The sequence below is a fragment of the Salmo trutta genome, chromosome 13 (assembly GCF_901001165.1).
Source record: "Salmo trutta chromosome 13, fSalTru1.1, whole genome shotgun sequence".
Lineage (NCBI taxonomy): Eukaryota > Metazoa > Chordata > Actinopteri > Salmoniformes > Salmonidae > Salmo > Salmo trutta.
In genome coordinates this window covers 43,939,826-43,967,529 of record NC_042969.1, presented here as the reverse complement: position 1 = coordinate 43,967,529, position 27,704 = coordinate 43,939,826, and the positions used below count along the sequence as shown (strand labels likewise).

The window sequence follows — 27,704 nt, the reverse complement described above, 5'->3', positions numbered from 1 at the left end:
GGCAGTTCCGGCATCTCCTGGCAGTCGGGCCACTCTGTCATCTCCTGGCAGTCTGGCCACTCTGGCAGTTCCGGCCACTCTGGCAGTTCCGGGCAGTCTGGCCACTCCGGCAGTTCCGGGTAGTCTGGCAGTTCCGGGCAGTCTGGCCACTCTGGCAGTTCCAGGCAGTCTGGCAGTTCTGGGCAGTCTGGCAGTTCTGGCAGTTCCGGGCAGTCTGGCCACTCTGGCAGTTCCGGGCAGTCTGGCCACTCTGGCAGTTCCGGGCAGTCTGGCCACTCTGGCATCTCCTGGCAGTCGGGCCACTCTGGCATCTCCTGGCAGTCGGGCCACTCTGGCGGCTTCTGACTAGCGGGCGGCTCTGGCGCTCCTGACTAGCTGGCGGCTCTGGCGACTCCTGACTGGCGGGCGGCTCTGGCGACTCCTGACTGGCGGGCGGCTCTGGCGACGTACGACTGGCGGGCAGCTCTGGCGACTTACGACTGGCGGGCAGCTCTGGCGACTTACGACTGGCGGGCAGCTCTGGCGACTTACGACTGGCGGGCAGCTCTGGTGACTGTTGACTGGCGGGCAGCTCTGGTGACTGTTGACTGGCGGACAGCTCTGGTGACTGACTGGCGGGCAGCTCTGGTGACTGTTGACTGGCGGACAGCTCTGGTGACTGACTGGCGGGCAGCTCTGGTGACTGACTGGCGGGCAGCTCTGGTGACTGACTGGCGGGCAGCTCTGGTGACTGTTGACTGGCGGGCAGCTCTGGTGACTGTTGACTGGCGGGCAGCTCTGGTGACTGTTGACTGGCGGGCAGCTCTGGTGACTGTTGACTGGCGGGCAGCTCTGGCGCCGTCAACCAGCCCTTGTGCCCCCCCTTAAAAAAATCTTAGGGGTGCCTCTCGGTCTCCCTTACCCGTCGTGTCTCCCAGTCCTCGCCAGCCTTCTTCCGCTGCTTGGTCCTGGTTTGGTGGTGGGAAATTCTGTCACAAAATAAGTCGTACTTGTCGTTGAAAATGTCATACAGGAGAGAGAAGGACCAAGGCGCAGTGGAAGTGTGGACACTCATTCTTTTAATTAACAGAACAAGTAAAGTATCCACTGGAAAACCAAAAACAGTACTCACGACAGCAAACAGTTTTGCAGGCTCACAAAGCAAGTGCAAAAACACACCTATATAGGACTTCCAATCAAAGGCAACTCTACACACCTATATAGGACTTCCAATCAAAGGCAACTATACACACCTGCCTTCAATTGGAAGTCCCAATCACCAACATTAAACAAGCACAAACCACCTGCCACATCCTGACCTAGACAAAGCAATACGCCTTCTGCTGGTCAGGACGTGACACATAATGGCAAAGCAAAAACAGGTTTTAATTTTTTTTTGCAAATTTATAAAAAAAACTAAAACTGAAATATGACATTTACTTAAGTATTCAGACCCTTTACTCAGTACTTTGTTGAAGCACCTTTGGCAGCAATTACAGCCTAGAGTTTTCTTGGGTATGAGTTTTCTTGGGTATGACGCTACAAGCTGTAGCGTCACCTGCATTTAAGAAGTTTCTCCCATTATTCTCTGCAGATCCATTTGGATGGGGAGCGTCACTGCAGCGCTATTTTCAGGTTTCTTCAGAGAAATTGACATTTATGAAAATGTATCAAAAATTAAAAAGATGAATACCTTGTGTATATAAGTATTCAGACCCTTTGCTATGAGACTCGAAATTGAGCTCAGGCGTAGCCTGTCTCTATTGATCATCCTTGAGATGTTTCTACAACTTGAGTCTACCTGTGGTAAATTCAATTGATTGCACATAATTTAGAAAGGCACACACCTGTCAATATAAGGTCCCACAGTGCAAGTCAAAGCAAAAACCAAGCCATGAGATCGAAGGAATTGTCCGTAGAGCTCCGAGACAGGATTGTGTCAAGGTACAAATCTGGGGAAGGGTACCAAACAATGTCTGCAGCAATGAAGGTCCCCTTGAAGACAGTGGCCTCCATCATTCTTAAATGGAAGAAGTTTGGAACCACCAAGACTCTTCCTAGAGCTGGCCGCCCGGCCAAACTGAGCAATCGGGGGAGAAGGGCCTTGGTCAGGGAGGTGACCAAGAACCCGATGGTCAATCTAACAGAGCTCCAGAGCTCCTCTGTGGAGATGGGAGAATCTCTCAGAAGGACAACCATCTCTGCAGCACTCCAACAATCAGGCTTTTATGGTAGAGTGGCCAGATGGAAGCCACTCCTCGGTAAAAGGTACATGACAGCCTGCTTGAAGTTTGCCAAAAGGCACCTAAAGGACTCTCAGACCATGAGAAACAAGATACTCTGGTCTGATGAAACCAAGATTGAAATATTTGGCCTGAATGCCAAGCCTGGAGGAAACCATGCACCTCTCATCGCCTAGCCAATACCATCCCTACGGTGAAGCATGATGGTGGCAGCATCATGATGTGGGGATGTTTTTTAGCGGCAGGGACTAGTCAGGATCGAGGGAAAGATGAACGGAGCAAAGTACAGAAAGATCCTTGATGAAAACCTGATCCAGAGCTCTCAGGACCTCAGACTGGGGTGAAGGTTCACCTTCCAACAGAGCAACGACCCTAGCTCACAGCAAAGACAATGCAGGAGTGGCTTCGGGACAAGTCTCTGAATGACCTTGAGTGGCCCAGCCAGAGCCAGGACTTGAACCCGTTCGAACATCTTTGGAGAGACCTGAAAATAGCTGTGCAGTGATGCTCCCCATCCAACATGATAGAGCTTGAGACGATCTGCAGAGAAGAATGGGAGAAACTCCCCAAATCAAATCAAAATCTAATAAAATGTTATTTGTCACATGGGCCAAATACAACAGGTAGACCTTACAGGTAGACCTTACAGTGAAATGCTTACTTACAAGCCCTTAACCAACAATGCGGTTAAGAAATATACCTAAAAAACAATTATAATAAATACAAAAAAATAAATAAAAATAAAAGTAACAAATAATTAAAGAGCAGCAGTAAAATGACAAAAGCGAGGCTATTGTTACAGAGTCAAAGTGCGGAGGCACCGGTTAGTAATTGAGGTAATATGTACATGTAGGTAGAGTTAATTAAAGTGACTATGCATAGACAATAACAGAGAGTAGCAGCAGCATAAAAGGGGGGGGGGGGTAGAAGCTTATGGCTTGGGGGTAGAAGCTGTTTAGAAGCCTCATGGACCAAGACTTGACACTCCGGTACCACTTGCTGTGCGGTAGCAGAGAGAACAGTCTATGACCAAGGTGGCTGGAGTCTTTGGCAATTTTAGGGCCTTCCTCTGACACTGCCTGGTATAGAGGTCCTGGATGGTAGGAAAATTGGCTCCAATGATGTACTGGGCCGTAGGCACTACCCTCTGTAGTGCCTTGCATTCAGAGGCCAAGCAGTTGACATACCAGGCAGTCATGCAACCAGCAAGGATGCTCTCGATGGTGCCACTGTAGAACCTTTTGAGGATCTGAGGACCCATGCCAAATCTTTTCAGTCTCCTGAGGGGGAATAGGTTTTGTCTTGCCTGCTTCACGATTGTCTTGGTGTACTTGGACCATGTTAGTTTGTTGGTGATGTGGATGCCAAGGAACTTGAAGATCTCAACCTGCTCCACTACAGCCCCGTCGATGAGAATGGAGGCGTGCTCGGTCCTCCTTTTCCTGTAGTCCACAATCATCTCCTTTGTCTTGATCACGTTGAGGGAGAGGTTGTTGTCCTGGCACCACACGGCCAGGTCTCTGACCTCCTCCCTATAGGCTGTCTCATCGTTGTCGGTGATCAGGCCTACCACTGTTGTGTCATTGGAAAACTTGATGATGGTGTTGGAGTCGTGCCTGGACATGCAGTCATGAGTGAACAGGGAGTACAGGAGGGGATTGAGCATGCACCCCTGAGGGGCTCCCGTGTTGAGGATCAGTATGGCGGATGTGTTGTTCCCTACCCTTACCACCTGGGGGCGGCCTGTCAGGAAGTCCAGGATCCAGTTGCTGAGGGAGGTGTTCAGTCCCAGGGTCCTTAGCTTAGTGATGAGCTTCGAGGGCACTATGGTGTTGAACGCTGAGCTGTAGTCAATGAATAGCATTGTCACATAGGTGTTCCTTTTGTCCAGGTGTGAAAGGGCAGTGTGGAATGCAATAGAGAATGCATCATCTGTGGATCTGTTGGGGCGGTATGCAAAGCTTGTAGAGTCATACCAAAGAAGACTCGAGCCTGTAATTGCTGCCAAAGGTACTTCAATAAAGTACTGAGTAAAGGGTCTGAATACTTATGTAAATATGATACTTCAGGTTTTTATTTGTAATACATTTTCAATAATGACTAAAAACCTGTTTCTGCTTTGCCATTATGGGGTATTGTGTAGAGATTGATAATGAAAAAAACAATTTAATCTATTTTAGAATTAGGCTGTAATGTAACAAAATGTGGAAAAATTAAGGTGTCTGAATACTTTCTGAATGCACTGTAAATGCTTCAAAAGACACAAAAAGTTATGTTAGCTGATTATCTTATAAAACAAGATGTATAAGATGTCATAAGTCTGTGTTTAACACAGACCTTATTTTCTGCCTTCATCCCCCCAGAAAAAAAACACACACATTTCCCCATAGGCTTTGGCCAACGAGCCATGGCAAAGTTTGCCTCTGTTAGTGCCTACAAAAAGAGGCCATTACTATTGCTCTCTATATAGACGGGTTGGTTGTTTAGCAACAAAACTGACGTGTGTGCAACTATGGGGCAAAACAGACAGGGTTGTCTTAGATTGTTGACAACATGTAAACTATATTTAGTCTCCAAATGTTTATTGAAAACTTAAATACATTTCAACAAAGAGCACTTCTTGTCTTTCAAATACATTGTTACAGTTGTTGGTCAGCTAGCTAGCAATGAAATGTAGCCATATTAGCATTGACATGAAATCAGTGAAAAAAAATCTAAACAAGACATGGTATCAAAAACAAGATAAAACTTGCTGAAACAAGCCACCTACGATTCCCCATATGGCAGCTTCTTCTCATTGTTACACTTATGTGACCGTTCAGAATCACAACAAAGCACCCGATCGATGCACATGCATTCATTTTTGTGACGTTATCAGCCAACCCATCTATACTATGGTATTTTTTTATTTATTTTACCTCTTTGGGGAAACGTGCCCTTTATGACATAATGTTAACATTTTTGGACCACTTCTCAAAAGGCACAAAATTGGTGTTGGTGGTACAGCTGCTGGCCGTGCTGCTGCTCCAGTTTCAACTGTTCTGCCTGCGGCTATGGAACCCTGACCTGTTCACCGGACGTGCTACCTGTCCCAGACCTGCTGTTTAAATTTGATTTGATTTGTATTCAGAGACTGCGGAGATGAGACAGTGTTGCTGGGATTGCTATCGGGGCCGTGTTCAGAGACAATGTTTTGCAATGAGAGAGGACTACCCGAACTAATTTGGGTTTTTATAACATTTTCCGTCTTACTGATCACATCCCAGGGGACATATATGCCATTTAGCAGATTATTTTAGCCAAAGCAATTTACAGTAGTGCATGCACTTTACAGCAATTTACAGTAGTGCACTGTCTTACTATCCCGGTCTGTGCCCAAACAATTTGAGCTTCTACTTTTAAAAATCCACCTTACCAGAAACAAGTTTCTCACCGTTGCCACTTGCTATAGACCACCTTCTGCCCCCAGCTGTGCCCTGGACACCATATGTGAATTGATTGCCCCCCATCTATCTTCAGAGCTCGTGCAGTTAGGTGATCTAAACTGGGACATGCTTAACACCCCGGCCATCTTACAATCTAAGCTTTATGCCCTCAATCTCACACAAATTATCAATGAACCTACCAGGTACAACCCCAAATCCATAAACACGGGCACCATCATAGATATCATCCTAACAAACCTGCCCTCCAAATACACCTCTGCTGTCTTCAACTAGGATCTCAGCGATCACTGCCTCATTGACTGTGTCCGTAATACGTCTGCGGTCAAACTACCACCCCTCATCACTGTCAAACGCTCCCTAAAACACTTCAGCGAGCAGGCCTTTCTAATCGACCTGGTGAGGGTATCCTGGAAGGATATTGACCTCATTCCGTCAGTAGAGGATGCCAGGTTATTCTTTAAAAGTGCTTTCCTCACCATCTTAAATAAGCATGCCCCATTCAAAACATGTAGAAACATGAACAAATATAGCCCTTGGTACACTCCAGACCTGACTGCCCTTGACCAGCACAAAAACATCCTGTGGCGTACTACATTAGCATCGAATAGCCCCCGCGATATGCAACTTTTCAGGGAACCAATATACACAGGCAGTTAGGAAAGGAAAGACTAGCTTTTTTCAAACAGAAATGGGCATCCTGTAGCACAAACTCCAAAACGTTCTGGGACACTGTAAAGTCCATGGAGAATAAGTGCACCTCCTCCCAGCTGCCCACTGCACTGAGGCTAGGAAACACTGTCACCACCGATAAATCCACGATAATTGAGAATATCAATAAGCATTTTTCTACGGCTGGCCATGCTTTCCACCTGGCTACCCGTACCCCGGTCAACAGCCCTGCACCCCCCACAGCAACTTGCCGAAGTCTCCCCCATTTCTCCTTCAAACAAAACCAGACAGCTGATGTTCTGAAAGAGCTGCAAAATCTGCACCCCTACAAATCTGCCGGGCTAGACAATCTGGACCCTCTCTTTCTAAATGTATCTGCCGAAATTGTTGCAACCCCTATTACTAGCCTGTTCAACCTCCCTTTCGTATCGTCTGAGATCCCCAAAGATTGGAAAACTGCCGCGGTCATCCCCCTCTTCAAAGGGGGAGACACTCTAGACCCAAACTGCTACAGACCTATATCTATCCTACCCTGCCTTTCTAATGCCTTCGAAAGCCAAGTTAACAAACAGATCACCGACCATTTCGAATCCCATCGTACCTTCTCTGCTATGCACTCTGGTTTCCGAACTGGTCATGGGTGCACCTCAGCCACGCTCAAGGTCCTAAACGATATCATAACCGCCATCGATAAGAGACAATGCTGTGCAGCTGTATTCATTGACCTGGCCAAGGCTTTCGACTCTGTCAATCACCACATTCTTATCGGCAGAATCAACAGCCTTGGTTTCTCAAATGACTGCCTCGCCTGGTTCACCAACTACTTCTCAGACAGAGCTCAGTGTGTCAAATCGGAGGCCCTGTTGTCCGGACCTCTGGTCGTCTCTATGGGGGTGCCAGAGGATTCAATTCTCGGGCCGACTCTCTTCTCTGTATACATCAATGATGTCGCTCTTGCTGCTGGTGATTCTCTGATCCACCTCTACGCAGACGACACCATTCTGTATACTTCTGGCCCTTCTTTGGACACTGTTTTAACTAACCTCCAGACGAGCTTCAATGCCATACAACTCTCTTTCCGTGGCCTCCAACTGCTCTTAAATGCAAGTAAAACTAAATGCATGCTCTTCAACCGATCTCTGCCCACACCTGCCCGCCCGTCCAGTATCATTACTCTGGACGGTTCTAACTTAAAATATGTGGACAACTATAAATACCTAAATGTCTGGTTAGACTGTAAACTCTCCTTCCAGACTCACATTAAGCATCTCCAATCCAAAATTAAATCTAGAATCGGCTTCCTATTTCGCAACAAAGCATCCTTCACTCAAGCTGCCAAACATACCCTCGTAAAACTGACTATCCTACCGATCCTTGACTTCGGCGATGTCATTTACAAAATAGCCTCCAACATTCTATTCAGCAAATTGGATGCAGGCTATCACAGTGCCATCCATTTTGTCCCCAAAGCCCCATATACTACCCACCACTGCGACCTGTACGCTCTCGTTGGCTGGCCTTCGCTTAATATTCGTCGCCAAACCCACTGGCTCCAGGTCATCTATAAGTCTCTGCTAGGTAAAGCCCCGCCTTATCTCAGCTCACTGGTCACCAAAGCAGCACCCACTCGTAGCACACGCTCCAGCAGGTATATTTCACTGGTCACCCCCAAAGCCAATTCCTCCTTTGGCCGCCTTTCCTTCCAGTTCTCTGCTGCCAATGACTGGAACCAACTGCAAAAATCACTGAAGCTGGAGACATATCTCCCTCACTAACTTCAAGCACCAGCTGTCAGAGCAGATCACAGATCACTGCACCCGTACATACCCCATCCAACTACCTCATCCCCATACTGTTATTTATTTATTTATTTTGCTCCTTTGCACTCCAGTATCTCTACTTGCACATTCATCTTCTGCACATCTACCACTCCACTGTTTAATTGCTATATTGTAATTATTTCACCTCTATGGCCTATTTATTGCCTTACCCCCCTTATCCTACCTCATTTGCACACACTATATATAGACTTTTTCTACTGTATTATTGACTGTATGTTTGTTTATTCCATGTGTAACTCTGTTGTTGTTTGTGTCGCATTGCTTTGCTTTATCTTGGCCAGGTCACAGTTGTAAATGAGAACTTGATCTCAACTAGCCTACCTGGTTAAATAAAGGTGAAATAAAATAAATAAAAATGCATACATTTTTGTATGGGTGGCCCCAGCAGAAATCAAACACAGGATCCTGACGTTGCAAGTACTATGCTCTACCAACTTAGCCACACAGGACAGTGATCCCTGCATTAACTGATCTCCTTGCATCACCCTCAGCTCCTACCTCATTTATCCTAACATGCTTGAAGGGGCAATCTGGGATTTGGAAAAATGTAAAAGGCAATGTTCTCGCTATCACGGTGACTGCAGTCACGGGAAAACACTGTACATGTCAGCTCAATTGGAAATTACCTTTAAAAAACGAAATTATCAGCTGTCCACAGCGCTGCGCTATGGATCGAGTACATGCCCTAACAATGTTTTTAGGCTATACAGTGTTTGTTTACAATTACATTGTTAACAAACAATGGATTTAAGAAAGCTTATATTTAAGGTGACAGTTGAACTACGCTCATGAAGCATTTATCAATTATATTTTTTAAGAATCAATGGCTATGTATCAAATAATTTATTAAAGGTCCAAAAATGTATGTACCAATCCCATATTGTCCCTTTAACATCATATCCTTAAAACCCTCCTAAGACCTGGCAGCATTTCTCACCACTGCTTCCTGTATTCTGAGCCAAAGCCCAGAAAAAAAAGCACTTTAAATTCGGCAGCCCGTAAACCTCATGTTAACGCCAACCTTATGGAGCTCCACAATGCCAATCCTCACAAAGCAGAGCTGGGACGATCATTCATGGGTCACGTAACAACGCTAAGCCTATCGGATGCGCTGATGTGGGCTAGGCAGATAAAAGTTGTTGTTTTTTAACGGAGAGGGATAGGTGATATAATCCGCAAGGACACAAATCCAACGGGGTAAGGAGGGGATGCAAAAATACTCTAGCATCGTGAGTGGGTGCAACTGAGCTCCTGTGTGAAGGAGCCCTCCGGCTACACAGCTCACCAGGCATTAATCCTCTCTCTCTACACGAAAACACATATTGTACTGTACACCCACCATACATCCACTCTGAAAAAGCACAACTGGGTAGTCGGCTGCCTGTCATTTTGGCCCAGGAAACAAGAGAGTTTTTGGACCAGCTCCAACCTCTCCTTTCCTCTCTTCTCTTCTATCCTCCTCCTCTTATCAACCCTTTTCACATCCTCTATTCTCTTTCCCCCATCTTTTTCTCTCTTCCCCTCCTCTCCCATCCTCCTCTCCTTTCTTTCTCTCTCTCTCCTCTCTTCATCTCATAGAGCTCGTTGAGTTTACATTACATCCTTCTGACTTCTCTATTCCATCTATCTCTTCAAAATGAGTAGGAGATGTGAAAGAAACAAGCTCAACATCTTGCCAGCTGTTTCTTCTTCTATTCTCCTTCCCCTAAAGCTCTGGAGACTCATATGCTGTGATCTTTCCTTCTGATACAATGAGAGGCCTTCTTCTTCTTCTCTCCCCCGGCTACAGCAGAGGAGAAAGGGGAGGAGAAAGGAGTTTGACTTTTCTTTGCTGAATAGTTTTTTGTTCAGCAGAGTTGCGAGTTGAGTTACTGTGGGAACTGTGGCTGCCGCGCTCACTCTTCTCTACCGTTTCACGACTGCCAGGTACAGTAGGTAATCTCGCCCCTGCAATACAGTGTGTGCTGCAGCACTAACACACACACTCTGACATAGATAGGGTAAAAAGTTGTGTGTGAGTCAACCAAGCACACAGGTTAACTACTTACTTAATACTCTTCATATCTATTGAGACAGGTTGGATGTGTGGTCCTCTGTGGCTCAGTTCGATAGCTTGGACCACCCACCATACAAAAAACAACCCTTTGCTCTGGACATCAACTTTATCTGTCACTTTAGTGTGTGTCTGTGTGTGTGTGTGTGTGTGTGTGTGTGTGTGTGTGTGTGTGTGCGTGCGTGCACGCGCATGTGTGTGTGTGTGCGCACAATGTACACAAGTCACAGTGTACATGCGACAGAGTGCGGGCCATCCATCACTCCTCTCTACTCAACTCCACTCTTTTCAGTGTGTCTGCACAGATGTAGCTGGTCACACACACACAGAGTTGTTTGTGTTTGTGAAGGTGACACAAACGTAACCCTGTTCCAACAGGTGTGTGAAGGTAATGCAGATGGGTGTGCGTGGAGTGGTGAGGCTTGCACAGGTGATGTCTGTGGAATTCTAGATTGTGGTTTGTTAATATCCATGTACACTATCATGATGAAATGGCATTTGTTATCGTAACGGCTAGGCATTTTTACGTACTCACGTGACTCACGTACTCACCAGGACAAAGTGTATTGTACTTTAAGATATGATAGGAGATGTGCATGTTGGGAATTGTAATGTGTGTTATATAAACTCACTGTAGTCGCTGTTCTCGTCCTTGGTCCCATTTATGGTGCCGTCCGGCTTCATCTGCAGGTAGAAGCCCTGCTCGCTGAACAGTCGCGTCACAATGCCCTTCAGCTGCGGCTCTGCAACACAACAACAGGGATGAGGGTTAGCTAGCTGCTTGGGTCATGTTCATTAAGCACCAAACATAATAAAATGGAGTGAAACAGGGAGGAACTACCTGAATGTGTCCAATAAGAATAGCCATTTTTGTTTTCCATTGCAATGAACAAGGCCCAGGTCACTCAGACACCAAAACACTTGAATGCCATGCCCTCATACTCTTAATACCATTTTCAATGATTAGGGACAAACCAGCAAAAACTAGACTATAACTAAGGCCCAGAGCTCTTCCTGGTCTGGTCACGTGATCAGGAAAAACTCTTGGTCTTATAGTGTAAGCCTGAGTTAGTACCCATTATTGCAGTACCATGTGATAGGCTACATAATGAATGAAATGCCATGAGATACATCTGATGACACAGAAGCAAACAATGCCTCCCATCATGACAGAGAGGCAGACAGATTATCTTGCGCCATCTCCTCAGACCATCACTCAATGGTAAAGAGAATAAAAGGAGGTAAAGAGAATAAAAGGAAGAGGTTAATCACGACAGTACTTTAGGGCCATTCAGAGCATGCAGATACCAACATAACACTAATCAGTGGAAAACCATCTCCCAGTCTTATAGATAAAAAAGGTTCAGTTGGTGGATCAAAACCAAACCGAAAAACAAACGGTCTAAGAAGCCACCTCCAAATCATGAACAGGGCACACAATGTGGGACAGATAAACTTGGCACTACAGCCGCTTGACGCCCAAATCATGCAGGAAGAGACAGAAGAAGACTAAAATACAGCACTATTTAGAGCAAGTCGGTGTGCCAGTTAAACGCTGATGATGAGGCAGACCCAGTGGATGATAGAAACACTGAAAGGTGGAGGGATACGTTAAATAGGATGCAGAAGTGTGTGGTCTGCCTCCTCTCATCTATCGGTGATAGATATGATACTCTTAAACCTCTGACTAACTTGCTTGTAGCCGAACTGTGAGAATTGGCCCATTGGTGGATCAATAAAGCATTCTTCACCAACAATAGTTCACCTTAACATGGACACTGATAGCTCTGGTCTAGGTCGTTAGTGTGCCTTCCTTCACTTCATGTACTGGAGGAACCCGCACAACAACAATTGATTTTATTTTTTTGTCTTTTTTCATATGATGAGCTTAGAATAATAACAAGTTCATATTTGCAGTTTCACATGTAAGAAAACTTCACAATTGTAAGTTCACATGTGTGGGTGAAATAGTGTTATTCTCCTCACATGTGAAAAGGTGGTGTTAACATGTGGAATGTGGAATTGCATATTCTGTAAAAAGGTTACTTAGCCTAGCTGATCATACAAAATAAGAATTTCTTACTTCTAAGCTCATCCACTCCATTACTTTGTAGTCCTCCATAGTGTTGCCTTGATATACATGTATACTTAACACTACCACAAGGGAGAGGTATTCGGAGAGTTATTGCTGCAGGCACCGCCTCTTTTTTTCGTACATTAGTCCATGACTGTTGGATGAAGCCCAGTGAAAAGAACATTGAAGCTAGCTCTCCATGTCTCCTTATTTTTATCCTGTTTTTTGGTTTCTACCCATGGTTATGTTTTAAAAAATCTAGAGATAACATGTTTAACTAAACGGTGTTGAATTCTGGTAATTTTCATGTATAATTTAATTGTTTTGACCAAGTGAGATTTTCACATTTACATGAGTGTTGCCAAGCTAAGTAGCTAGCTAGCTAGTTATGTTTGTATGCAAGTCAATGAGAACAAGATGGCGTTTCTGAAATATATTTCATTTCCATTATAAATGGCTCTTAAATAGTTCCTTTTTTTTGTACAAACGAGAGCTCATATTGAGTGTATTTAAATGTGTACATATGAACCATGGTAATTATATGTATTTTAGAAGGTTACTTTCTATGAAATGTGTATCTAATCATTACATGTTAATTGCTAACTGCTAGCTAGCTTAGTGAAAGATGATAGCTATCCTTCCATTTCGTCTTAGCTAGCATCTGTTATTGTTAGCTGTCCATTGGTTTTTGTTACATTTACTACACACGCCTAAACTACATTTTTATGTATTTGAAAATGTGTGAATGTGTTTGCTTTTGGAATGAATGTAAACAGATACTTTTCTACAGAGATTTATTTTGTATAAGGTCTGTCTGAGTTAATCAGTTAACTTGTTAGCTTTTTGTAATTTTAGTGCACAATTTCTTTTATCGCGATTCATCTCATTGTATTTTGGACGCTTTCAGACAATGAAAACATCCAAAATGCATTATCTATATAGCTAAAAACAACAATGCGATGTCAAAACAAGTTGACATTGAGGTTTCCATTTTTCTAATCAATACTTTGGATATAATCAACAAGTCAATATTATTGTAATGCTTTTTATATTTAAAGAAATCTTAGATTACAGCTTAATTTGATGAAATTCTGAATTTGCAATTAATCGTGACTAATCACAGCATACTGATTATCAACAAAACAAAATGTACTTTCAGTTTGCTTGAAAGTTTGCTAAGATGCAGAACGATTTGTACTGAAAGACACCATTTCCCAAAACTTCCTTGTACTGTATGTTCTTGAACAGACTGAGATAATATGTTTGCTCCGCTCGGTGGGTGTGCGGGGTGTGGCTTGAAGCAATGAGTTAAGTATTTAAAGGGAAGCAGTGCATTTTTATACCACAACCCAACCCCTCACCGTTTCTCCATGGTCGTTCAGTACAGTTTCCGTTAAATTGAACGTTCTATTACGTTTTTATGTACTGAACGCAGCGCTGCTCTGAGGTCACTGACCTGGTTTCCTGCGGACTGGTCTTTTCTTGCCGCTGCAGAACCGAACTTTGCTGAAGACAGTAAATATATGCCTCTCGCACAAGGAGCGGGGATCTTTGCTGGGACTGGTGCGCCGTTTGGAAGTGGCGACCTTTTCGCTGTTTCCCTCTCTTGCTTGACGTTTCTGTCGTATCAGGGAGCTGGCGAGCGCTGCCGCCATCTCCCCGGTAGATTAACCTGAGTGTAGACCACTTGAATCGTCTCCAAATCTTCTATGAGCGAGATGTTGTCAAGATATTGCTGAGGGTGCTGATTATGGCTGGTCCAATGCATGAGGTTGCATAAGTGCACCATGATGACAAATATGTAGGTAAGGTGAATAAAATGACAACTTGCTGAATGCTGAAATCAAACATATTTGTGATCCAAATAATGTAAACAACATCGATATACATATAAAATATTGCACTGGCAGTCTTTACAAATAGGTAGGCTACTATATCTCTAAATACATTAATTCATAAAGGTATATTGTGCAGATTTATCCAAGGTATTGCTCTTTATCTCCAGTCCAGATTATTCCCAGGTATCCAGATAAAATGTCCCGTAAATAGTTTCATTATCCATCGTTTTCATTCCTCTTAAATTTCCAGTGCTCGACATTCCACAACTATCTGAGTTCAGTGGCAGCAGCGTACTGGATGTGCGCGGAGACACGTCTCACTCACTAGCCCCGCAGCCCGCGGACGGCATTGTCTTTTGCTCAACTACGGCCTCGACACGCGAGCCCCAGGTAAAAAATAATCCAAATTAGAAAAACCCCAATGTTCTCTGGAAGACGGAGAGTCACAACAAGTTGGAGGACCGTGAAAAATCTATGTCACCTTCATAATCACAGGTAATGAGCATCATAAACGGACATAATTCAAACCCATTGGGCACACACTGGTTGAATCAACGTTATTTCCACGTAAATTCTTTCAAATTAATATGAACCAATGTGAATTGACGTCTGTGCCCTGTTGGAAAAATCTAAGCACAAATCTCATTGTAGCCTGTAGTGAAAAGTACTATCAGAGCAACCGGTGAAGCCTGCTCTTCGTCGCCCGGTTTGCAAGCAGCCTTTCTTTTTCTAACTATGCAATCCTACTTGGTTGTGGTTCGGACAAGGAATTCTCGGAGGCTGGAAGAAAGAAAGCGAGAGGGAGAAGAAACTATATATTTTTATTTTTTTTGCGAGTGTGTGTATGAGGGAGGGAGAGAGCAGGAGGGAGGTTTAAGAGAGTTAGCGAGAGGGGGGGCGGCATTGCACACAAAAGCGATGGTGGGCTGCTTGGCAGGAGGTGCGCCAGCAGCTTACATGTGTTCGGTAGCATCATTTTACCAAAGGCTATGAGAAAGGCAGGTCTCCATCACGCAAAGCGATCCATACTTCCTGGGCACGTAAACCGATCTCGTGCATCACACATACTTCCTGCGCGCAATATAGCCTGGGGATGAGGTAAAGCAAACCTAGCCCCAGTGGTGTAAATTAAGTAAAAATACTTTAAGGTACTACTTATGTAGTTTTTTGGTATATGTACTTTATTCATTTTGACAACTTTTACTTCACTACATCCCTAAAGAAAATAATGTACTTCTTATTCCATACATTTCCCTGACTCCCAAAAGTATCGTTACATTTTGAATGCTTAGCAGCACAGGAAAATGGTCCAATTCACACACTTATTAAGAAAACGGCCCTTGTCATCCCTACTGCCTCTGATCTGGCAGACTCACTAAACACATACTTTATTTGTAAATGATGTCTGAGTGTTGGTGTGCCCCTGGCTATCCATAAATAAATCAAAAAGAATTGTGCCATCTGGTTGGCTTAATGTAAGGAATAAGAAATTATTCATACTTTTACTTGTAGGGCCACTTTTTATACTTAAGTATATTTTAGCGATTACATTTACTTTTGATACTAAATAAATGTAAAACCAAATACTTTTAGACTTTTACTCAAGTAGTATTTTACTGGGTGACTCACTTACTTGAGTCATTTTCTATTAAGGTATCCTTACTTTTTCCACCACTGTCTAGCCCCTAGGCTAGTAGCCTGTATCTGTACCTGTAGCCTACCTACCACACACACACGAACCAGCTGGATACCAGCTGTCCTAAGGCACTGTTTCTTTCTACCTTCTACTGTAAACCTAATTGATAAAGAGAGCGTATAGCATATATCCAAGTTGAATTCAGAGGCAAAATATTTGTCTGTCAGCTAGGGTTGCACATTTTGGGGAATATTCAGAGGTGTAAACTTTCCATGGGAATTAATGGGAATATATGCAAATTAATAGTAATACCATTTAAATGTAGATCTTTTTGGCATTGGATATATTTACCATATCATATGGAGACAGAAACATAAACCTTATAAGTAGACAATTGCAAATGATAATCCTTCCAATAGAAATAAAACAATTTAGTTTGAATTGAACTTTAATTAACCTGTCTGGGCTAGGGGGCAGTATTGAGAATTTTGGAAAAATATGTTCCCATTTTTAACTGCCTCCTACACCAACTCAGAAGCTAGAATATGCATATTATTGTTCAGGTTTGGATAGAAAACACTCTGAATTTTCTAAAACTGTTTGAATGGTGTCTGTGAGTATAACAGAACTCCTATGGCAGGCAAAAACCTGACAAGGTTTCAAGCAGGAAGTACCCTGTCTGACAAGGAGTCGTGCGTCTTGCATCTTTTTATTGAAAAGTAAGGATCTTAGCTGTAACGTGACAATTCCCAGGGCTCCAATAGGCTCTCAGAGCCCGCGAAATAACTGAAGGTTTACGAGGGAGCCTCAGGTTGAAACATATTATCGCCTTTTGTAAGTGGATGCTCCGAGGACCTTTGAATGATGCGCGTGCATGAGTCGCTTCTGAGGAGAAATTTTATTCGGCTGTTTAGGCTCAATGCATACTCCCGGTCGGAATATTATCACTTCTCTACGACATAAATGGCATAAAAATTGGTTTTAAACAGCGGTTGACATGCTTCGAAGTACGGTAATGGAATATTTAGACATTTTTGACACGCCAATGCGCCATGCGCGAAACCGGGAAGAAGCATTCTAGAACTCACGAACAAAACGTCGCTGTTTGGATATAACGATGGATTATTTGGGACCAAACCAACATTTGTTATTGAAGTAGAAGTCCTGGCAGTGTATTCTGATGAAGAACAAGCAAGGTAAGAACATTTTTCTTATAGGAAATGTGATTTTGGTGGATGCTGACCTGGGTGGGTATCTAAATAGCTAGCCCTGTAATGCCGGGCTATGTACTTAGATTATTGCAAAATGTGCTTCATCCGAAAAGCTATTTTAAAATCGGACATTTCGAGTGCATAGAGGAGTAATGTATCTATAATTCTTAAAATAATTGTTATGCTTTGTGTGAACGTTTATCGTGAGTAATTTAGCAAACTGTTAGTAAATTCAACGGAAGTTTGCCGGGGGTTATGCGTTTTCTGAACGTCACATGCTAATGCAAAAAGCTGTTTTTTGATATAAATATGAACTTGATTGAACAGACATGCATGTATTGTATAACACAATGTCCTAGGTGTGTCATCTGATGAAGATCATCAAAGGTTAGTGCTGCATTTAGCTGTGGTTTGGGTTTATGTGACATGATATGCTAGCTTGAAAAATGGCTGTCTGATTTTTTCTGGCTGGGCACTCTGCTGACATAATCTAATGTTTTGCTTTCGTTGTAAAGCCTTTTTGAAATCGGACAGTGGGGTTAGATTAACGAGATTCTTGTCTTTAAATAGCTGTAAAATAGTCATATGTTTGAGAAATTGAAGTAATAGTATTTCTAACGATTCAAAAATCGCGCCACTGGAATATCAGTAGCTGTTACGTAGGTGGGACGAAATCGTCCCACATACCCCAGACAGGTTAAATTAGTTGACTCTTCACATGGGATGAACATTAGACTCTGAGGCCTCATCTTCACTGTCACTTTCCAACCTTGTTGAGGACGGCTCGTTGTCAGGCTCAAAAAGCATAAGATTTGCCTGGATGGCCACCAATTTTTCAACCCTTGTATTTGTCAGCATGTTGTGTGCGTGTTCCCAAACAAGGACCAGTTGCGCTCTGAGGTGGCTGCTGTTGGTGGGATTTGGAGGATGATAGAGGCAACGGGGAAAGAGCCTCAGATCCACAAAGTCCCTTCCACCAGGTGGCTGATGAGATATGCTGGCACGACTGCCATATTGCTTCTCCATGCCAAAGCCCTTGCTTGGAAGTGTACTTCGCCAGACTGCCAAGAACCTTGCCTTCATCCAGGCCAAGGTGGTGAGACACAGTAGTGAGACACGGTAGTGATGACACCATAGGCCTTGTTGATCTCTGCACCAGACAGGATGCTCATGCCAGCACACTTGGGGTCCAACATGTACGCTGTGGCGTGTATGGACTTCAGGCAGAAGTCTTCACGCTTTTTGATGTATTTCTGAACTGTAGTTTCCTCTGCTTGGAGCAACAGTAAAGTGGGCAGGGCAGTATGGATTTCTTACATCTGCAAGCAAAGTCTGAACATCAGACAGGATGGCATTGTCTCCCTCAATCTGTGCAATGGCTACTGCTATAGGTTTCAGGAGTTTCAGGCTGCTTACCACTCTCCCCAAATCCATCATCCAGGAGGATCCTCTTGATGGGGCTGTCCATATTGGCAGACTGTGATATGGCCATTTCTTGGAGAGACTCCTTCCCCTCCAGAAACTGTCAAACATGATGACAACACCACCCCAATGGGTGTTGCTGGGCAGCTTCAATGTGGTGCTCTTATTCTTCTCACTTTGCTTGGTGAAGTAGATTGCTGATATAACTTGATGACCCTTCACACACCTTACCATTTCCTTGGCTCTCTTGTAGAGTGTATCCATTGTTTTCAGTGCCATGATGTCCTTGAGGAGCAGATTCAATGCATGAGCAGCACAGCCAATGGGTGTGGTGTGAGGGTAGGACTCCTCCACTTTAGACCAAGCAGCCTTCATGTTCGCAGCATTGTCTGTCACCAGTGAAAATACTTCTGTGGTCCAAAGTCATTGATGACTGCCTTCAGCTCATATGCAATGTAGAGACTGGTGTGTCTGTTGTTCCTTGTGTCTGTGCTCTTGTAGAATACTGGTTGAGGGGTGGAGATTATGTAGTTAATTATTCCTTTCCCACAAACATTCAACCACCCATCAGAGATGATTGCAATAGTCTGCTTTCTCTGTGATTTGCTTGACCTTCACTTGAACTCTGCATCCAGCCAATGAGTAGATAAAGCATGTCTGGTTGGAGGGGTGTATGCTGGGCAAAGAACATTCAGAAATCTCTTGCAATACACATTGCCTGTGAGCATCAAAGGTGAACCAGTTGCATACACAGCTCGAGCAAGACATTCATCAGCATTTCTGACTACGTTCCTCTATTGAATCAAAAAAACTTCTGATTCCAGGACGACCATGAGCTGTTGCTATCGATAAGGTGTTTGATTCATCATTTTCACCTCGAATAGAAGTAGAGGGAATTTTGTCAGAGATTGCGTTGTGAGCGCTGAGGGAAATGTATGCACTTGGCCAGATGATTCTGCATCTTTGCATTCTTCACATATGATTTGGCACAATATTTGTAAATGTACACAGCTTTTCCTTCTATATTAGCTGCAGTGAAATGTCTCCACACAGATAGTGCCTGTGGCATTTTCCTGTAAAGATTAGAAAAAAAGAGTAAAAAAACAAAGAAATACAATTCCATGTACAGATAAATAGTTAAGCAGTTAGATTAAATAACTCCTTTGTAAGATAAATGTTTTAAAATGAAATGTATGAAAACAGGTGAATTAACACTCAGTTAGCAGGCTCAAGCAATCTAAAACCCACATGGTAGCAAAAACTAACAATCAGAAATTGTTAACAAGTTAGAAATGATTTAAAACACACTTTGCTGTAGGCTACTATTTACTAGTTAACAAAAAATAATGTAATATATATTCAACCCACCCAGTATTGTAATCAAAACTTACCAGAAAGCATGTAGTCCTTGGCTCAGACAGTGTAGTTGTAACGTCTGCTTCCAACTCACACCCTCAAACACATAGATCCCCTGAACGGAGCTCACTTTCCAGCTCACACTCTCAAACACCTAGATCCCCTGAACGCAGCTCACTCTCCAGATCCCAATCACCTGTCTAATCACCTGTTCACACACCGGTATGTCATTGTCACACACTATTAAGTTCAGTTCTTTGCATCCCATCACTGTGAGGTATTGTTTGTTTTGTGCCACACGTCTTTCAGAACTCTGGTTTTCCCTGTGATTTACTGCTCCCGCCTCCGATAGTTTTTGCCTGCCTCACTAACGACGCCATTTGCCTATTTCCTGTTATATACCTATTGCCTGATCTCCCGGACTACGATACTAGCCTTTTCCCTGCCTGTACTGTTGCCCTTTTGGACCCCCTGTGTATGACCTTCTGCCTGGACCCAGCTACCTGCCGCCTCCTGTGGTCCTTTGCAATAAACACCTGCTGCGCCCTGCACTTGAAACCAGCTCTCTGTCTCCCCTTGTGTTCATTACAGTAGTAGTGTGGGCTCAATAGCATCTCATTAGTGTGCAAGATCTTGAGAATCAGCTGTACATGTGATGGAAGAATGTACTGTGCATGCAGAGGGTTGCAATTCCATTGAATTGGGGATAGTTTAACCAAAATATGCTACAAGACCTAGAATTGCCTTGTGTATCCCACAAAAAAGGTTAACTGTTTTATAAGCTAACTTTTTTTATGGTGAATTTAAGCAAAATTAGCAAAATTCCCTGGCATACCTTCCCCTTGAAAATTTACCGGAAAGTTTCCGACCCTTTGCAACCCTACTGTCAGCTACCAATACAATACACCATTGGATTCCAAGTTTATAGAGTATCAGATTGTACAACAGGTGGTTCTAATCCTGAATGCTGATTGGTTAAAACTGCATTCCAGCCCGTGTCTAGTCCACAAGTTAGCACCGGTTAAATCTATTACGTTAAAATGCCTATTTACTATGTTCCATCTGACTGCCAATCCACTGTCTCATCAGCCCAGCCAGACACTTTATAAACTTGGTCTCTAACTATAAAAATAATCTAGACATTATCTCACATTTCTTTTAAATTTACATTTAGTTTTCAAGAGTGGAGATGTGTATAAACCTTGCTGTCTATCTCTCTGACATTTGCAACATTGTTTCAATAATCAAATTTGATCTCCAGCTGTCACATATTAATGAACATGTTGGGACAACAGACAGGGGGCAGCGTTTCTCAGCCAGTCTAAATCATGGATCAGCTGGCATCATTTTTATGGATATATACAAAGAAATGTAAATTGAAAAAAGATCAAACGAAACAAAGTGCTGCTAGTTTGCAGTCTTTCCAGCTTCCGTTTGAAGTGATTCTGTTAGCTGTGTTGTTGGCTAGCTCCTTTGAGCAACAGTGTCCTGACGAGTGAGCACATTTTCTATGCCAAGCGAAATCGCGCCTCATTAGCTCATTGTTATGGATGTATCCAAATAAATGTCACTAGAAAACAGCTTATGCAAATGCAGCTACTTTGCTGTTATTCTGGCTGCACTTTTTGACTTGACTGTAAATTAGCCGTAGTTGATTAGCTAGCAAGCAAAGGTTAAGAACGTTGCCAGCCAGTATGGCAATGGAACATTTAGAATGAACGACTGGGTCACGTCCATAGATTCAGAACAAAAAGGCTAAACATCTGGGTCGCATCTCTAGCAACCGAACTGATAGAATGAACAACCAGCCGGCTTTGGGTAGCAACTCTAGATTGGTGTCGGAACTATATCTTGTAGAAGGATGAAATAGTATGAATAAATTAATCAAAATAATGTTTAATGAAAATGTAAATTATTATTTGAATATTATTGAATACCCATGCCAATATATCATCCAAACACTGGTTTCGAGGGCATTATCACTTAATTAATCCAAATGGGTAGATGCAGCAGGGGGGTAATAAAGTAATTCAATAAGCTTTGATTGATGACCATATGCACATTGAAACAGATGGTATCAACAATGAAGGTCTAATGGTCTGATATTTCATGGTTATCCTATACCACATTTAGCTGAGAAATGGCTTACTTCCATAAACAGGGCAATCTCTTGTCATAGCAGATCACTTAATATTCCCATTACTCATTTGCCCTGAATGATAGGGCGGTTGTGGAAGAGCTTTGTAATTCTTATGTTCTAGCAACTGAGACAATTCAATCCAGTGCGGCTGTTTTAAGGTTCCAGCATGTGACAAGCATGCAAGTGAATCCTTAGCTGAGGCCTCCCGAGGCGCGGGAGGCCGCCCGAGGCGCGGGAGGCCGACGAGGCCGCGGGAGGCCGCGGGAGGCACGGGAGCCTGACGAGCCGGCTGAGGCATGGGGAGCCTACCGAGTCTTGAGAATCTGTCGAGCCAGCTGAGGCATGGAAGTCTGACGAGCCAGCTGAGGCATCCCTGGTTGCTTCGGGTGAGGCAAGGGGAGCCTGACGAGTCGGCAGAGGCATTAGGGCCAGCTCTGACTGCAAGTGTGGGTACGCAGACCCAGGATCCACTAAAGCCCCCCCTGTTGAGTTCACGTTTTTTGTGTCCCCCTTCCGCATCAAAGATGCCCATCCCTGGGCCACATCGTCACGCATGCCCACTGGGTGTTATGTCATGGAATTTTTCTGGTTTAGTCCATTTTGGTTGCAAATGTGTTTTTTGTTTCCACAAATTTTGACTAATCAGATCTGAAATAGATCAGTTGTGAAAAGATCTGAAGTGCTTGGTTAAAAAAAGAATTTGTGGAAAAAATATCAGAATTGGGCTGCTGTAACGTGTACGCTAGAAGTCAGGGAGCAAGTACAGGGAGTGAATTTAATGAATAAAGTAACATGAAACCAATACAAGAAACACGAGTAGCGTACAGACAAACACAGGAACAGAATCAATAACGCCTGGGGAAAGAACCAAAGGGAGTGACAGATATTGGGGAGGTAATCAGGAAGGTGATGGAGACCAGGTGAGTCTCATGAACCGCAGGTGCGCATAATGATGGTGGCAGGTGTGCGTAATGATGAGTAAACTGGCAACAACAAGAGCCAGAGAGGAGGAGCGGGAGTAAACGTGACAGCACCCACTTCCTGACGCACGGCTCCAGCAGCAGAACGCAGAGTAGAGGGACGGTCTCGAGGACCAGGAATGGAACGGTCGCTTCTGCTGAGGAGCTGGAACCTGACGAGACTGGCTGATGAGGCCGCCTGAGGCGCGGGAACCTGACGAGGCCGCCTGAGGCATGGGGAGCCTGACGAGCCAGCTGAGGCATCCCCAGTTGCTTCGGCAGCGGCACTTGGACCCGACATCACCAGTAAAAAAAATGTAATAAATCCCTGTTGCTTCCCTTTGGTGAGGCGTTATTCTGTAACGTGTACGCTAGGAGTCGGGAAGAAAATACAGGGAGTGAATTTAATAAATAACGGAACATGAAACAAAACAAGAAACACAAGTAGAGTACAGATAAAACACAGGAACAGAATCAAAGAACCAAAGGGAGTGACAGAGGTAATCAAGAAAGTGATGGAGTCCAAGTGAGTCTCATGAAGTGCAGGTGCGCGTAATGATGGTGGCAGGTGTGCGTAATGATGAGTAAACTGGCGACAACGAGCGCCAGAGAGGAGGAGCGGGAGTAGACGTGACAGCTGCCTGTCTAAATGCAGCATAAGTAGCCTATTTCTAACTGAAAGGTAAAGACACAGCTACAAACTATTTACTAGCAATAGTCTAGTATCAGAATATTTTAGTTCTGGGTTACAGAGATAATATATACTTTATTAAACTTTAATTGTGAATGAACTGCAACTAAAATAGTCACCGATTCCCTGTATTTCTTGAACTGCATTGTTGGTTAAAACCTGTTGAGGCCAGGGGGCAGGATCTTATCCCGGTATTGGGATTCATTGTCATGTGACCATGGCGGGGAATTCAAAACTGCAAGAGTCTAATCATTTCAAATACTCAAATAATCAACTATTTTCCTCTATTTGAAAGATACATCTCCTAAATCTAACCACGTTGTCCGATTTTCAAAGAGGCTTTACGGAGAATGCATAAAGTTAGGTTATGTTAGGAGAGTACATTGACAATAGCTGTGTGTAATGTTTAGCCAATTCAAAGAAGGGCATCAACACAGACAGAAAACCAGCTAGAATTATGCACTTACCTTTGACAATCTGCATCAGATGACACTCATAGGACATTATGTTATACAATACATGCATTTTTAGTTCCATCAAGTTCATATTTATATCCAAAAACAGCATTTACAGTCGCGGTGAAATTCAGAATTTTTTTCGGCTCGAATGCTCCTAGTGAATCCAGCGTTACAAATCACGGAATTACTATTCGAAAACATTGGTAAATTATAATATTGTCTTTCAAAGAATAATATATTATCATCTCGTAATTGCTACCGAATGGCCAGATCTCAAAATAACTTTACTGGGAAATCACATTTTGCAATAAACGGGGTACTATGCTAATAACAATAGGCTAAGCTATACAGGTTAGCAGCATCTAATATCATAATAACATTGAAAATATCCCCTTACCTTTGATTATCTCCATCAGAAGGCACTGCCAGGATTCCCAGGTCCAGAACAAATGTGGTTTCTTTTGACAAAGTTCATAATTTATGTCCAAATAACACCAAGTAGTTTAGCATTCAGTAGGCTCCCACAAAACGTGGTGGTGGGGGTGTAAAATCACGCCGAAAAGCTAAAAAAAACTAGTAAATAATCTATTTACGTCCGTTCAAACATGTCAAACGTTGTTTAGCATCAATCTTTTGGTCCATTTTTAACGTGAAACTTCAGTAAACATCAGTAATATTTTCACACAACCTATCCTGTGTCTAGAAAAACGATTATGACAAATGCACTCTTCTCAGATTTATGCGCAGGCGTGAAAAAATGAAGTGACGACATGTCAACTTCCTTGCATTCTAATTTGCTCTCTGTTCATCATAGACGCTTCAAACAACTTTATTAAGATCGTTGACATCTAGTGGAAGCCGTAGGAGTTGCGAAATGAATCCTTTCTCACTGTGGTATCTATAAAACAATGACACTAAATAGTACAGTCACAAAATTGAATTTTTTTAAAATCTATTTTTCACAGGTTTTTGCCTGCAATATGAGTTTTGTTACACTTACAGACACCATTCAAACTGTTTTAGAAAATTCAGAGTGTTTTCTATCCGAATGTGTTAATAATATGCATATCCTAGCTTCTGAGTTGGTGTAGGAGGCAGTTAAAAATGGCACATATTTTTTTCAAAATTTCTCAATACTGCCCCCTAGCCCGTAGAGGTTAAGGCTTGTAAATAAGCATTTCACGGTAAGGTCTATCTATACCTATTGTATTATTTTAATAATACAAAAAAAAAATTACTAGGCAAGTCAGTTAAGAACAAATGCTTATTTTCAATGACGGCCTAGGAACAGTGCCTTGTTCAGGGGCAGAACAACAGATTTTTACCTTGTCAGCTCGGAGATTTGATCTTGCAACCTTGCGGTTACTAGTCCAACGCTCTAACCACTAGGATACCTGCCGCCCCAGGTAGCCTAGTGGTTATTTGGCGCATGTGACAAATATAATGTTATTTGATTTTGATCAGGGTTCGGGGTCAATTTCAATTAAAGTCAATCAATTCAGGAAGTAAACAGAAATTCCAATCCAATAATTGACTGCCTTCAAATCGAATTGACCCCAACCCTGGTATGGATTACTGTGATGTGATCACTCTGGAGTTGACAACGTAATGGGAAACGAGGAAGGGGATTACAACTATTACCCCATGTTAATATCAGAAGCTCATGGCTGATGCTGAGAATGAAATAAAACAAATCAACCATAATTGCAGAGCTATGAGGCTATTGTCATGACGTTGCCCTCTTTGGGTACAGCGAGCACCATCCCCCACTCTCTCTCTCCTACACCCAGGCTGCTGTTAGGCAGGTCATAAATTCCTGGAGGAGATTCTTCCTCATGGCCAGACAGTATAGAGAGAGAGTGCGTTTTCATAGAGAGAACAAAGAAACTTATTCCACCTCACAGAACTTGAGAACTGAACAATATTGATGTTCTGGAGAATGTATAAATGGTTGGTGAAGTTGCCAGCTACGAACTGGTCCGTTTGGTACAATTTTGTGAAACTCATGAGAGACAATACAGCCACATTGCCATAACCCTGTTTATACAAGAGTCTCAGTTGTGAGGCGTGCATCTAATTGCTGTATAAAATGAATGAGTAAAGATGAAACTTGTGAAATTATGTCATGTGATTTTATACTGTTTAAATCATAGGCCCGCCCCATGAGCACAGACATTGATCTGGCATCATGGGACAGCCCCTTTCTGCTCTTCCGAATATAACCCCCACCTTGGGAATTTATCTTCAGACCATGCTTCCCTCAATTACGAGAGGGCTAAAGTTTGAGTAGAGACCAAGCTTACCTCAATTACGAGAGGGCTAAGGTTTGAGCCCATTGCTGAATTCTTAACCATACCACGTGGTCAAACTCTGAGACTATCGAACCGACAGAATAAGAACAAATCTTTGATACTAATTACTAGTCTGCAGCTAGGAATTCGGTATCATTGAACGTGAACAACAACAACCGCCGAAACATCTAATCTATAACAACATTGCTGAATGTTACTCTGAACTATCCATTCTAACCACGGCAGAGAGAGAGAGAGGGCGAACAAACTCTCCAACAGAAACAAACTTTCCAACAGAGATCAGGACGAAACACTGAGCGTAAATATATATATTGATTGCAATTATTCCCGAATGAGTGAGCGTTCATGTGCAAAGGCTTAGCATTTCAATTGTTATAATTATCAACTTTGTAGTGTCTTTTATCTCAGTCGACCCCCACTTCCCTTTTGTCCACCAAGCCGCGATGCCGGTTTAGCCCACTAGGGCACATCCGCTATCATTTCCTTGTAACTATATCTATTGTTTGTTTGTGCATTTCTGTGATTATTTAGTTAGTAAATAAACGATTTAAGACAATTGATGTATGGATGACTCATAGTGAAGACTGGGTTCGTGCAGATAACCAACAATTTACGACGTTTGGAATGAGACTAACGTGAGGTGAAGAATAATTCATTAATTAGAAGATTAATTGATCAGATATTAAAATATCTGAAAGTTATTTTATTATATTATAACTTTGTAATCTGAATATTTTCCTTGGTGCCCCGACTTCCTAGTTAATTACAATTACATGATTAAGTTAGTTTAGTCACGTAATAATAATTACAGAGAATTTGATAAAAATAAGTCTTCAGTTTAATGATGCCAAAGACACGACACTATGAAGCCCCCTCTCTTTTCTCCTAACCTCTTTATTTTAGCCTGACACCATCCCCAGAGCACCTTGTCATGTAGTGACAACCAGTGTGTGCGTGTACATGGTATGTGCATGAAACACAGTGCTGGGACAGAATGGATGGAGCGCATGTATACCATTAGAGTGCATTGAGCTTGGTTTGGCTGCCAACCTGGTTCTTTATCATTCTCCTGATTGTCACTCAACCCCCCCTGATCACCTCAGAGCTGAGAGGAGAGGACCCATGTGTCTCGAAGAGAGGATGTCATGATTCGTTTTCTCACTGACCTGCTTCATCAAATCAGCAGTGGTAGGCCTACAGTTGGCTGCTGATACTGTGGTTGTGAGTGGCTCAGTTGATTGAGTGTGGTCCTTGCAAAGCCAGCGGTTGTGGGTTTGATTCCCGCTAGGGCTACCCAAACGCATGACTAAGTCCATTTGGATAAATTGCATATGTTGTTATATATAAGTACCTTAACACTGGAGTTAAAACCACAA

General features: G+C 43.1%; 1 protein-coding gene across 4 annotated transcripts in view; it reads right to left on the bottom strand.

Moving 5' to 3' along the window:
* The window catches only part of LOC115205817 (fibroblast growth factor 12), a 168,778-nt gene that overhangs the window by 57,311 nt on the left and 83,763 nt on the right, over nucleotides 1–27,704 (bottom strand). For 3 of the 4 annotated variants that reach the window (XM_029772162.1, XM_029772159.1, XM_029772160.1), the window contains exon 2: nucleotides 10,864–10,974. In XM_029772162.1, the coding sequence (XP_029628022.1) occupies nucleotides 10,864–10,974 (111 nt within the window). Of the gene's footprint in view, nucleotides 1–10,863; nucleotides 10,975–13,761; nucleotides 13,976–27,704 lie in introns of those variants that run through there. The other variant, XM_029772158.1, reaches the window with a different exon arrangement.